Source organism: Adiantum capillus-veneris, chromosome 6, assembly GCF_014529385.1.
Source record: "Adiantum capillus-veneris isolate H3 chromosome 6, ASM1452938v2, whole genome shotgun sequence".
NCBI classification, from domain to species: Eukaryota; Viridiplantae; Streptophyta; class Polypodiopsida; order Polypodiales; family Pteridaceae; genus Adiantum; species Adiantum capillus-veneris.
The window spans coordinates 155,499,188-155,512,222 of record NC_140936.1 but is presented as its reverse complement, the minus strand read 5'-3'; the positions used below and the strand labels follow the sequence as shown (position 1 = coordinate 155,512,222).

Below are 13,035 nucleotides of genomic sequence, written 5' to 3'. Positions count from 1 at the left end.
TTTAGTAGCTATATAGCGTTAGTTCCTCTAAACACCTAGAGAAGTCCAACTACGACATATCACTCCAAACATTTCAAATAGCACTTCACACAATGTGTTGTTTTCATAGCTTTGGTTTCTACAAATTACTTCTTAGTGTTTTACCCTTGTTGAATAAATTACCACCAAACCCCTTTGCACAAAGAGATTTATGTCACAAAAACATCCAATCCTTGCCATCACTTTCTTCTTGTTCCTCGCCTCATCATGTACAATGATTAGCGACCTATTGTATGATGCACAAGTGAGTGTTGTTTCATGCCTTGAAGCGATGTGCGCAAATGGAAGTAGCCACCCCACTCCCATTACATATGTGTTTGGCATGATGTTGTTGTCTCTCTTGTTGAGTCCAACCTCTACCTCAATCCCAAACTACTAAGCCGTTGTATGATGCTGCCATCACCATCTTCTTGTTCCTCGCCTCGTCCATGTACAATGGATTAGCAACCTATTGTATGATGCACGAGTGAGTGGTGTTCCATGCCTTCAAGCGATGTGCACAAGTGGAAGTAGCCACCCCACTCCCATTACATATGTGTTTGGCATGATGGTGGTCTCTCTCTTGTGAGTCTAGCCTCTACCTCAATCCCAAACTACTAAGCCGATGTAGTGATCTCACAAATATCAAGTGTTTTCTTTGAACTAACACCTTTTGTGGAATACTAACGAATCAAAATTCACTCACAGAAAGCGTAGTGTCTTGAAATAGAGACCATTGACCTCTTGCCTTGTGATTCTTCTGTGTGGGATTATACCCATTGGTATGACTCTTGCGTATGGGTGTACTCTGGTTTAGCTCTGCTTTTTGGAAGCCAATTGCCTTGCCCCGTGTGGATAAACTAGAATGGCAAGATTCCACAAGTCGATGTCCTACTTGTTCTACCATGCAAAAACAAAGTAGTGGCTGTCCAACTTCCACATCAAAACACAAGATTTTGAGAACACCCTCCTCTTCACGGGAGAAGCTAATTGAGTTGCCATATTGAATTTGAATAGCAATCAAAATCTCAACTTAGTAATGCTTAAGCTTTAGTCACCAGATACACATGATTAAGCTTTATGACACGAGACACAACCTAATGATCACTAAAATTTGATTGCCTTGCATCCTGCCAAAGACCAGATAACCATTTCTATCAACAAGATGTATCAATAGTGGGCATTTTTTGGACATCCATGATCAAAACAATTGAGTCATACATTGCTCAATGATGAGGCAAGCTACACCAATAATTAACAAATTATCGCACACCAATGCTATCGAAAACGTTTGATGCAAATTTGCTGAAGCTATTTGTTGCTACATATTAATGCACTTGTCCATCCAAATGCTAAAATTTTGCCCTAAGTAAGCACCTCTCATGGAATGTAGGCTTCACAATCGCACAAATTTCATGTCACAAGTTCATACAGCAATAACTACAGATGTGGCCTTGGCAGAAAAACAAGAGATTACTAACTTCTCCTCTCAAAAACTCATAAGACCATGAGATCACACTCTTGATGGGGGCTTGTTTAATGAGGGTGGTAGAAATGGCTTGAATGTCGTTAAAAAGGCAAGGAAGGAAAAAACACCCAAAATTGAGAAAACCATCCATATGCCTGTTGCATGAAACCAGGATCTATGAGTATTATAAAGAGAGACTCACTTCCTTTTTGATGAAATGAGAAAGGTGTTTCCTCAATTGCTAGGACACACCAAAATACATGGAACAGAAAAAAATATCTAGTCCACCATTTAATTTTTGAATTACACCCTTCCATTTAAAGAGTGATTAGAAGAATAGACAGGTTTGAAATGCTAGAGCTAACCTGGAAGAAAAGAGGCATTTATTCGTTCCTCACCCAAAGAAAACCTGCAAAAAATTTGAAGCAATCAATGTCATGTTTAAAAGTCCCAAAGTTCAGCTATGATTATTTGATAGGGCTTTGGATAAGATTGTACCGTTACCTGAAATACATATACCTAAATGAGTTTCGGACTCACCTTTAAAGCAAAGTGCAAGGTATTGACTCATGGTGGTTTTGTGAACGACAATAAAACCATCAGCCCTGTTATGCATGGTCTTGCTGCATACTATGTACAGGTTCCCGTGTGTGCATCCATACTTCTTTTTGGTAAAATGAATTTTTGATTGATTAGACAGTGTGGCAGAAAAGCTGCAATAGGGAGTGCACTTGTAAGACAATGCCAAAAGAAGATCCTTTTTTTGAGAGGCACTTTGCTCTTCCAGATTTTTGTGACCTGAGCTTGTGCGAATGCCATAACTGATTTCCATGCTGCGGAATCCAAGGTGGGGGAATGGGCAAGCAGTATGTGTTGGAGGCTGCAGATTGTTTGCAAACTGATGTCAATTGAAAGGGACAGGATATCCAGCAGCATGAGTATGGGCTACCTCAACTACCTTGATAGAGGAGCTTGGGTGGATGTAATGTTCGTGAACACATAAATTTAGCATTGGAAACGGATCGAGAATGAGTTTGCTCTGGAATTTTTTGCCTCTATTTAGCCAGTATGAATGCAAACAGACTTCTAAAAACCAAGAGCAGCCGTTTGCTTTGAAAAATTACCTTCTCACAGCTTTTCAGAATACGCACAGAAGCTCCTGATGAAATAAAGATGAACAAAATCATGATAACAAGTAGACCCTCACTTACATTGCTCCGGCGAAAGCAGGCCCAAATGCCTGGAAAGCTGACATGATGCTTGCTGAAAGACCATTGGCTACTCCCTTTTGTGCACTCTCCTGCAAAACACCTCCTACATTTTATCTTGACCACAAAATAACAATTCAATGGGGATGAACTGGAAACCACCAATATGTAGATACCTTTCCAAATGCAGCCTTCAAACTGTTTATACCACCCCAGACTCCCGGCATTGATAGTCCATCATAGATGTTTAGGTTGATGGCCTTCACATCTTCAGATGCATTTTATAAAAGAAAAGATTTTCTCATCTTTGTGTCAACAATTGTTTCACTAAGTCTTAAGGATTATGGACCCTAAACTTGAACATGTTTCACAATTTGCAACTACCTAAATTATCTCACTATTGGGGTAAGCCAACTTGTGACCTTTAAGTGGTACCTAACTATGAAGCTTGCATAAATTGGCTAGACCGGAGGTTCTTAACACCTTAAGGTTTTGGGGTCTAGATGGTCAGACCACTTTGTAGAAACCTCATAGTTAATTGCACGTGTGCAGGAGCAATATTGGGATGGGTGATCTCTAGGGAAGGTTCTAGTTGCCACCCCAATGCCACATCATCTAGTATCAGAGCGACTCCAATTCTTGGGCTGCCTTACTATTAAGCCAATCATTGCATTCTAATCACCTTAGTTCAAGTTTAGCTTGTGCAGCCTTTGACTAAGATGCCCACACCCCCCCCTCGCCATCTCAAATTTCCTCTATGCTTTGAGAGTACTGTTCCGTTTTCCATTATGACTTAAATTTACATTGTTTTGGTCCTTCTTGTTTGGAGTTTCTTTCCAGCACATAGGAGTAGGAAAATCAAAAAGACTTACAAGTACGTAAATCATGATAGTTTAAAATGCACTTTCAATGACGTTGTTGTCCCTATGCAAACATTTACGTAAGCGACTTGATGTGCTGAGTCCCAGCAATTGGACTATTATAGCCATAGGTTTCAGTAGCCCACCCACCTGACACAAATGCAACCGACAGAGAGAGTTCCTTGTGAAGGACTTGCTGGTGCATATCGTCATGACTGTGTTAGTCCACGCCCTCAATACGGTTCTAAAACGATGCTTCCATCCGTTGCTCAGCAGGTGGTCGCTACTTCCATAGAGGGCCAGCTTGTAGAGAGCAAGGTGCAACCTCCTATAGTCCAGCTAGCTCCTACGATCAATATTATGGCTCCCCTTCGGAGGCATACACTTCGGGTGCTGCATTGGTGACGGCACTCTCTCTTGGTTGACATGATCCGAAGAGTGTAGCTCAGCATCATTGTGTTGTAGATATGTAGTTCCTTTCAGTTGTCATAGTACACATTTCAATTTTCTTTCGTAGTTTTCGGTGTCTTCTCTCACCGAGACTGAGTGATTTTGTAGTGGGCAACCTGTAATAACAGAGCTACATTGTCACTTGCACTGGACAGTGGACTCTCGTCTAGGCAATGCCGTGACAAACACAGGGAGTGGTGGTCTCGTAGACCCCATGGCCAGTTCACCACCATCAGAGTTCGGAGATAGATATAACTTGACTGTCAGGGATATTTTGTTAGCCAATGTTTGCTCTTTATGGCTGTATATATGCTTAGTTGGTTCTACTCGTTGGATGCATCATACTTGCTATGAGTTTAGAGTCTTGTGTCTTGTGTTCAGTCTAGACCGCACATCTACACTCTCCCTGCACAATTGGAGCCTCGACAACCCCATTGTACCTGTGTGTCCTGGGCTTGGAGCTGAGTATGCTGCCAGCCAAAGTCTGTACTGGATCCATGAGTTTTGTTTTGCCCCAAGAAAAGATCCTTCCATTAGTTAAAGAACTTCCCGAAGGGCTACAATCTACCCCTACTAGAGAGGACTAAATTAGCATGTGGGGAGACTCTCCCAATGAAAAACAAGATATATACAATGAGGGCTAGATCAGGAAATGGGGGGAGGAAACAACCAAACTGGTGGACGGTACTACCATCTAGGCATGCCATGAACCATGGTCAAGGGGGGCCCTCGGCGCAAGGTCAGAAGGTCTCGCGGTGCTTCCGCATGCGCTGGGAGCTGCCCTGAAGTCTCTCAAACTCACCCTTGAGTGTATGGACCAGCTCCAGTCAGATGTCGCGCACAATCTCCACCGAAGGAATAGGTTGAGCCTCGAAGATGTGAAAACATCGTGCTCTCCAAATGAGCCACAGTGTCAGGTTGCAAATAAGCTCCCAACACCACTCTCTATCATTGCTCCACTCCTGAGGGACAAGCTCTGTGGTAGGCTAGAGTGTAGGCCAGCCTTCCTAGATCACTATCATCCTGTTGATAGAAGCCATCTCAAAATGGAGTGCAGGGCCCGTGAGTGTGGACCACCCTGCAGTCCCCAAGGTGTACTGACTAGCTGTAGAAAGTGCAGACATCAACCGAAGAATCCGTAGTCAAACCTACTGTGCTATGGTGCAGTCCCACAGGCAGTGACACTGGGTCTCAAGTGGGTAGTCACAAGTAGCACAGGCTTCCGAGAAGCCACTGTGCACCAACCAACTCCCAACTGCAATAGCTCGATGGGCATGTAGCGTGGGTAATGTGTCGTGCTCTCTACAGTGGGGAGTCCTCAGTGCAATGTGCGTGACAATCTCCCTCAAACAGACTGAATTTCCCTCAAAAAGACTGAACAGAATAGAACAATAGACGTCAACAGAGCTCGCAAAGACACAACAACAGACCAGAACATATGACTCGACTATCTCAAAGACTGATACAGACTCTGGCATGGCAGCACACTCAGCTCCAGCCCAGGACTCAAAGGTACTATGGGGGTGTCGAGGCTCAGATGTGCCGGGATGGTGAAGACGTGCTCTGTGTAAAAGACCCACTCTAGACGACTACGTACAAGATAATCCCACTGGCCCCAAAACGACTACTCATATGTACAATCATCAAGAGCCACCAACGGCTCATAAAGAACATCATCTAAGTCTATCCCCACTGGGTGGCGGTGGTGACCTGGCCACGATGTCCACTAGACCACCCTGCCACGTGTCTCTGCCCAAGTGTGAACCGACCAGACCAAAGACCAACTGACCAAAGCCCAACTGTAAACTACTGTCGTGTGAAAGTGAAAGTGACACTGTAGCAGGCTACAGGTTGCCCGCCACAAGACCACTGCCCGTCCCGGAGAGCGGAACTGAAGAACTGAAATATCGGCGATCTACTATTGGTGGTCGGAGGATGATGGAGGAGGAGGAGGAGGCTGATAGTAAGGTGGGTAAGGAGATGGAGGCCAAGTGTATGGTGAGGGGTAGTGGCCATGAGGAGGGTACATCGGGTATGGAGTAGCCACCTCATGAGCAGCAGGTTGCGTCATGTGAGACGGTTGAGGGTGAGTAGGTGGAGCTGGTGGAAACCCAGGAAAAGACTGGGTAGGCTGCGAGGGTGGAACAGGTTGTTGGAATCCCGGGAAGCTGTAGAAGTGCTGAGGAAAGGATGGGGACTGGGAGGGGGAGGCCATAGAGGGACCATGAAATTGTGATGAGACCGATCCTGTTGGCTTAGAATCCATATTGGTAGGATTTGCTTTCTCTGCTGTTTGAGAATCCCCTGAATGTGCTTTGGAAACGTCCGTCTGTGTCGGTATCTATGTTGCCATAGCAGGAACTTACGGAGAAACCGGGATTGTAGTTGTAGTTGTAGCTGTATAGCTGGAACTACCCGTGAAATGGCTACAGCTTGGTATTTTGCACAAGAAGGACATAGTGTATGTACCACCGGAGAGAGGTCCTGAATTGCTGCGGTCATATCATTTGCCTCTTTTAACTGTTTTTGCTGAGTGTGGACAATATGTTTGAGGTCCACTACCTGTTCAGTTAAGGTCCACTACATGTTGAGTTAAGATTCTTATGCGATCTTGAGCTGTAGCAATGAAATTGTCCCTATCCATCGCTCGTTGAAGATGAGCCTGCACTTCCCTTGTCATACCGTCATAGCAAGCGCGATGCAGACCGTTGGTACCTTGCAATGAGAGGGCTGCATTGATAATCGTCGAAATGGCTCTTCTGTCTGCCTCTAAAAGTCTGTTGGCCTGAGGCGCAAAAGTATCATATATGTCATGCTTGTCAGATGTAGGCGTCCCGGAGCTAGATGCCCCTGCAGTATCCTTCGGTGCCCCAGCATTATCCCTAGGTGCCCCTGCACTAAGAGTAGTACGTGGTGCTGGCGACACAACTGGAGGTTCCTCAGATTGGAGATGATTTTCTTTATTGCGAGTTCTAACCATCTTGATCAAGTGTGCCTGAGAATCTATACTGATTGATGAGTCCCACTGTAGCAGGAGCAAGGGCGAGATTCACTTTGGTACTGGATGACGGACTGAACAGAGTACCAAGGCTATAATAAAGGCTCTCTGCTTTTTGCGTTGGCTATTCGCATGTAAAACGTTCTCTCCTCTTCTTTGTTGCTTTTCACAGGTAAAATATGCCCTTGCTGAGAAGTGAGAAACCGCCCGAATTGCTTTTCGCAGATAAGTGGCGCTTGCTTTTTTTTTAAAAAAAATAAATAAATTTTATAAAGGCGAAGGGCGAGGGGCGAGGGGAGGAAGGGCTAGGTCTAGGGGCCAGGGGCTAGAGGCTAGGGGCGAGGGACTAGGGGCTAGGGGCGAGGGCGACGGGGAAGGGGAGGGCTAGGGCTAGGGGCTAGGGGCAAGGGGCAAGGGGCGAGGGCGAGGGGCTAGGGGCTAGGGGCGAGGGCGAGGGGGAAGGGGAAGGGGAGGGCTAGGGCTAGGGCTAAGGCTAGGGGCGAGGGGATGGACAAGAAGAGAGGCGAGGGTGAGAGGGTGAGGGGGGGCTAGGGCGAGAGGCGAGGGGCTAGGGGCGAGGGAATAGGGGTTGAGGGCAAGGGCGAGAGGGTGAGGGTCTAGGGGCGAGGGAATAGGGGTTGAGGGCGAGGGGCTAGGGGGCGAGGGCGAGAGGGTGAGGGTCTAGGGGCGAGGGATAAGGGGGCGAGGCGAGGGCGAGAGGCTGAGGGGCTAGGGGCGAGGGAATAGGGGGTGAGGGCGAGGGGCTAGGGGCGGGCTAGGGCGAGAGGCGAGGGGCTAGGGGGCGAGGGCGAGAGCAAGAGGGTGAGGGTCTAGGGGCGAGGGGCTAGGGCGAGGAATAGGGGGTGAGGGCGAGAGGGGGAGGGTCTAGGGGCGAGGGATAAGGGGGCGAGGGCGAGGGGAAGGAGGCGAGGGCGAGAGGGTGAGGGGCTAAGGGCGAGGGAATAGGGGGTGAGGGCGAGGGGCTAGGGGCGAGGGATAAGTTAGGTCAAGGGCGAAGCAGGCCAAGGTTAGGGTGAGAACGGGAGTAAGGTCAAGGCTAGGGCGAGGGGATAGGGAAAGCACTAGGGCTAGGATTAGGGCTAGGGGGGGTTGAGAGGATAGACAAAGTCGAGGGTAGAAAAAATAAAGAGGGAGTTTTAACGCGTAGGAACTATCCTAGAGATCTTAAAGATTTAGCGACGACCAATACATAGACTTGATTAATAGAAAGCATGGATAATTTCGAGGTACTCAGAAAGAATGAGCAGTGGCAGATAAAACGTGAAGTACTTTCATAAATACCCCACTCAATGATACAAAGGCATTTATGCATATCAAAGAATTGAGATTCACTTGAGAGGCAAAAGCTGAGAAAAGGAACTGAGTCGAGATTGAGGACTGAGGGGATTCGGTTATGTCCAAGACCGACAGGAATTGAAGACAGAGAGAGTGAAGGATAGAGTTGATCCAAGTTCAGAATCAAACCTATGAGCTTAACAGAGTTTGCAGAAGGAGAGCTGTCTAAGGAGAGGGTCTAAGAGATAAGATAAAACGGAAGAGCAAGATGCGGAAGATAGTGATTCCGAAGCTATTTAAAGGTTCAGGAGTCGGCGAAGCTCAACACTTGATTGCCGCGTGGTTAGACCCTTGAGTGGTAGCTTAAGCATGATAGAATTTGATCCGAGATCCATTGACTAAAGGCAGAGAAACTCCTTCGAGAGTGGCTAATTGTACAGCGCCGTGGGGTAGAATCTCCATCACCTTATATGGTCCTTGCCATGCTGGGACCAACTTCTTTGCTTTTTTCAGAAACTTGGCCCGATAAAGTAGCACCAGTGCTCCTTGCGTTATTTGCGGCTTCCTGAGATGGCGATCATGCCAGGCTTTACGACGAAGCTGCTCTGCTTCTAGAGCCAGTGCAGCCAAACCTCGGCTTTCCTCCAAAAGGAAAAGACGAGAGACAGATGCCGACCCCAAATTTCCATTGGCACGAAGACTCCCCACTCGCGGGGATCCTGAGTTGAATTCGAAAGGTGCTATCGCTTCCAAACCGAAAGCCAATTGAAATGGGGTGTGATTGGTTGTGGCTTTGAAAGAAGTTCGATATGCCCAAAGTGTACCGTGGATAGCTTGAGCCCAAGTCGAGGGATGAAGATGACATGCTTTCCGCAGGAGTGCTATCAGAACCTTATTAGTGCTCTCTGCCTGCCCGTTTGCTCTAGGGTAATAGGAACAAGATTTTCTGTGAAAAATCTTGTAGTTGGCCAGCAAGGTAGAAATTGTTTCATTCACAAAGTGACTACCCCTATCAACTGGTGATTTCCAAGGGACATCCAAACCTGCACAAAATATTTTCGTAGAGAAACTTGGCTACCGTAGTGCCAGTGCAGTCCGTTGTTGCAAGTACCTCTACCCACTTTGTTGCGTAGTCGGTAGCCACCAAGAGATACTTCCGATTGCCGGGTTGGGCAGAGGGAGTAATTGGGCCTACAAAATCTATGCCCCATCTCTCAAAGGGTTGCCATGCCATAGAGACCTGCAGAGGACGGTTTGACTATTTGCTTGGTTTAGGGCCACAGCGCTGACATACATCACATACCTTTACATAGGCAATTGCATCGTGGAAAATATAGGGCCACCATAAGCCACACTGGAGAATCTTTTGTGCAGTAATATGGCCAGGGTAATGGCCACCAGTGGGACCACTATGAGCATCCTCTAAAATATACTCGACTTCATGAGGGGAGACACACCGCCTCAGAACACCATCCTACCCTGATTTGTATAGCTGGCCCCCAATGAGAGTGAAAGGCCTAGACTTCAGCAACAGGTGTCTCTTCTGCAGGGGAGAAGCATTCTCTGGGTAGAGGCCAGTAGAAAGCAGATGCAGAACATCGCCGTACCATTCCGGAGTGGTATCCACCTTAAAGAGACTGCTATCAGGAAAGTCGTCAGCAACCCCTGTTGCTTCTTCACCAATGTGAACACGAGAAAGGTGGTCGGCAAGGACATGATGTTTGCCGGGCCTGAGTACCACTTCGAAATCGAACTCTTGAAATAAGAGTAGCCATCGCCATACTCTACCTGCAACCTGCGGCTTGTTGAGCAGATATCGCAGGGCATGGTGATCAGTAATAACTGTGAAATGGACCCCTAATAAGTAGTGCCGAAATTTTTGCAGAGCATACACAATAGCTAAACCTTCCCTTTCTGTGGTGCTATAATTGCACTCTGCCTTGGTGAGTAGGCGACTTGCATAGTGAACAGGGCGATCCAGGTTATACTCGTTACTAGGTTGAGTCAGCACCGCACCCACAGCCAGTTGACTGGCATCTGTATGCACATGAAAGGTGAGAGACCAATCGGGAGCTACTAAGATAGACGCTTCAGTGAGGCGTTTTTTAAGGTATGCAAAAGCTTCAGCTTCTACCTTTGACCATTGAAAGGGAACAGCAGCACTGGTTAGGCGGGTTAGGGGTTGAGCCACCTCTGCATACATGCGTATAAACCTGCGATGATATCCTGTGTGGCCTACAAAGCTCTGTACCCCTTTTGGGTTGATGGGAGGTGGTAACTTTAAGATTGCTACAATCTTCTCTGGGTCAGGCGCTAAACCTTTAGCAGACACCACATGGCCTAGAAGTGTGCCTTCAGTAACCAAAAAATGACATTTGTTAGGATTTAGCTTTAAACGTGCCTCTCTGCATCTGAGGAAGACAACAGAGAGCTGAGCGAGGTGTTCCTCTAGGTTATCCACTGGGGTTGAACATTGAGCACCTGAGAAGGTCGAAAAATCATCCATGAAGATGCGAAGATGATCCGTAAGCAGAGGACAAAAGATGAGATATACCGCCCTATTGAAAGAAGGTGGTGCATTTTTCAACCCAAAAGACATTCGAGTGTATACCCAAGGAGTCACAAAGGCCGTTTTCAGCTGATCACTTGGATGGATGCCCAACTAATTGTATCCACTAAACCCATCCATGAAACTGTACAATACATGCCCTGCTACATCTTCGAGCACACGCTCAGTGAAAGGTGTTGGGAAACCATCTGGGATAGTTACCTTATTCAGAGCATGGTAATCTACGCACACACGGATTTTGTTGGACTGCTTCTTAGGCACTATCACCATGGGTGATAACTACTCAGAGTGCTCCACAGGTACAATGATCCCTGCCTCTTGCATTTTTTCTAACTCTGTCTTGACTGCCTCAACATACTTTGGGTTGAGCTTGTAAGCTCGGCCTCTTACAGGCTTAGCCCCTTCAACCAGAGGTATAGTGTGGACAAACAATTCTGGTGGAATCCCCTCTAAATCCTTGTAGGATCAAGAAAAAACATCTTTAAAAGAGTGTATGAAAGAGACTACCTGATTGAGTAGTGCGGGATGCTCCCATAACCAAGCTACTAACAGTACGTGCTGAGGGTTGTCTCAGTATCTCCCAAGTTGACTTCTCTGACCGGGTCCGGGGGTGTAACTGGTGAGGGTGCTTTTGAAGATGAGAGGTGAGCTACCTCTTGGAGCTTCAAGACATCATGTGCAGGTATTTGATCGATTGGAAACTCTGCATATTCTTCTTGTAACCATCCTTGTGGGAGCTCCTCGAAGGGTAAATCTTCAGATGCAGACGACATGACAAAGTGCTTTTGAAGGGGGTCCGACTTGGGAGATGCTCCAGGAAGGGGGAAATCTTTGGCGAGTGCATGCAGAGGAGATTTCTTCCCCCTTCGGTGATGCGTTATAGGTTCCCCAAGACCGAGGGCTTCCATCGGCGGGTCATTCGAAGCATGAGAATTTGGGGCTGACACACTTCCTTCTTTGACTGTTGTGCTGTCTGCTGTAGGACTTTGGACATCTGTGTCCTCCTGAGGAGTTTGAAGAGAGAGTGTTACTGGCGGCACAGGTAAGTTTTGAGTAGAGACCATGTAACATGGCATCGATGTGGTATCTTCCAACCACTATAGCAGGTCCTCGTCAGACCCGTCAGGTGGGATGGGCGGGATGGGCTGCTCTTGTTGTTGCATGGTGCTGGAGGCTGAGGTGTAGAAACTTTGGGGAACTGAGGGAGTACTGGCATGATAAAAGCTGTGGGGTGCAAAGTTGTTGTGCATAACCTTGCTGCATAGGGGGTGTTGTCAGCAGAGGAGGCAACTGGTTTTGATGGCCGTAGGGTGAGACCATGTTGGATGCAGGTGCTAGCCCTTGTTGGAGAGAAGGACCTAGATTTTGTTGTATTTGCCGCAATCCTTTGATATAGTAACAATCCTTATCTTCGTGCCCAGATTTTTCACAGAAGTGGCAATAAGCCCGAAGGGGACAGTCCTGTGGAGGATGTCCAGGAGAGCGACAAGAGTTGCACCATACCATAGCTTTGGTCTCCTGTTGAGACCGAAGCTCTTCTAGTTCTCTCTTGATTTGATCCAAAGTCTCAAGGTGCGATGGTTTCTCTTGGAGGGCGCGTTGTAGTTTGAGGGCTTCGAGTTCCCTGCGCAAGGAAGTCAAAGGATCAGCAGGACTTCCTTCGGAGAACACAGAGGGAGTATCTATGTGAGGAGAGTTGTTGAACAGCTTCCTAGCCCCCTCTATTCTAGTAGCAGCTGCGATGAATTCCTCCAAAGTGGCGTCACGTCGGAGGCTGTCCCGGAGTTTTTGCTGAGAGGTTTTTGGAAGCGCCTTCTCCATCCACTTCTTAACCATGAATTCACCGGGTTGCTGGGGAAGCTTGGCAACCAGAGACTTGGTTTTGGTCATAAGCTCCGCAAAAGTCTCCTCTGGCTGGAGCACCATGTTGGCCAACTCATCCAACACTTTCTCTTGGTAGTCACCTGGCCTGAAAGATGCACAGAACGGTTGTCTTAAGTCTGCCCAAGTTGCAAAATGATTCTCTGCAAACTGGTTGTACCATTTGTCTGCTAAGCCGTCCAAGGTGGATGGAAAAAGTACCAGATAAGCATCTTCCCTGTTAAGACCACGTCCTCTATAGAGAGATACGAACCTCCGTGCATGGTCGTCCGTATCTTCCGAGGAGA

At 47.2% G+C, this 13,035-nt stretch overlaps 1 protein-coding gene across 3 annotated transcripts in view; it reads right to left on the bottom strand.

Annotated features, from left to right (window-relative positions):
- Positions 1–1,216: 1,216 nt before the first annotated feature.
- LOC147456543 (protein ZINC INDUCED FACILITATOR 1-like) overlaps positions 1,217–13,035 on the bottom strand; it is a 213,313-nt gene continuing 201,494 nt past the window's right edge. For all 3 annotated transcript variants that reach the window (XM_086514979.1, XM_086514978.1, XM_086514980.1), the window contains 3 exons: positions 2,698–2,786; positions 1,852–1,895; positions 1,217–1,641 (listed from right to left, as the gene is read on the bottom strand). In XM_086514979.1, the coding sequence (XP_086371105.1) occupies positions 1,532–1,641; positions 1,852–1,895; positions 2,698–2,786 (243 nt within the window). In that variant the 3' untranslated portion in view covers positions 1,217–1,531. The remainder of the gene's footprint in view (positions 1,642–1,851; positions 1,896–2,697; positions 2,787–13,035) is intronic.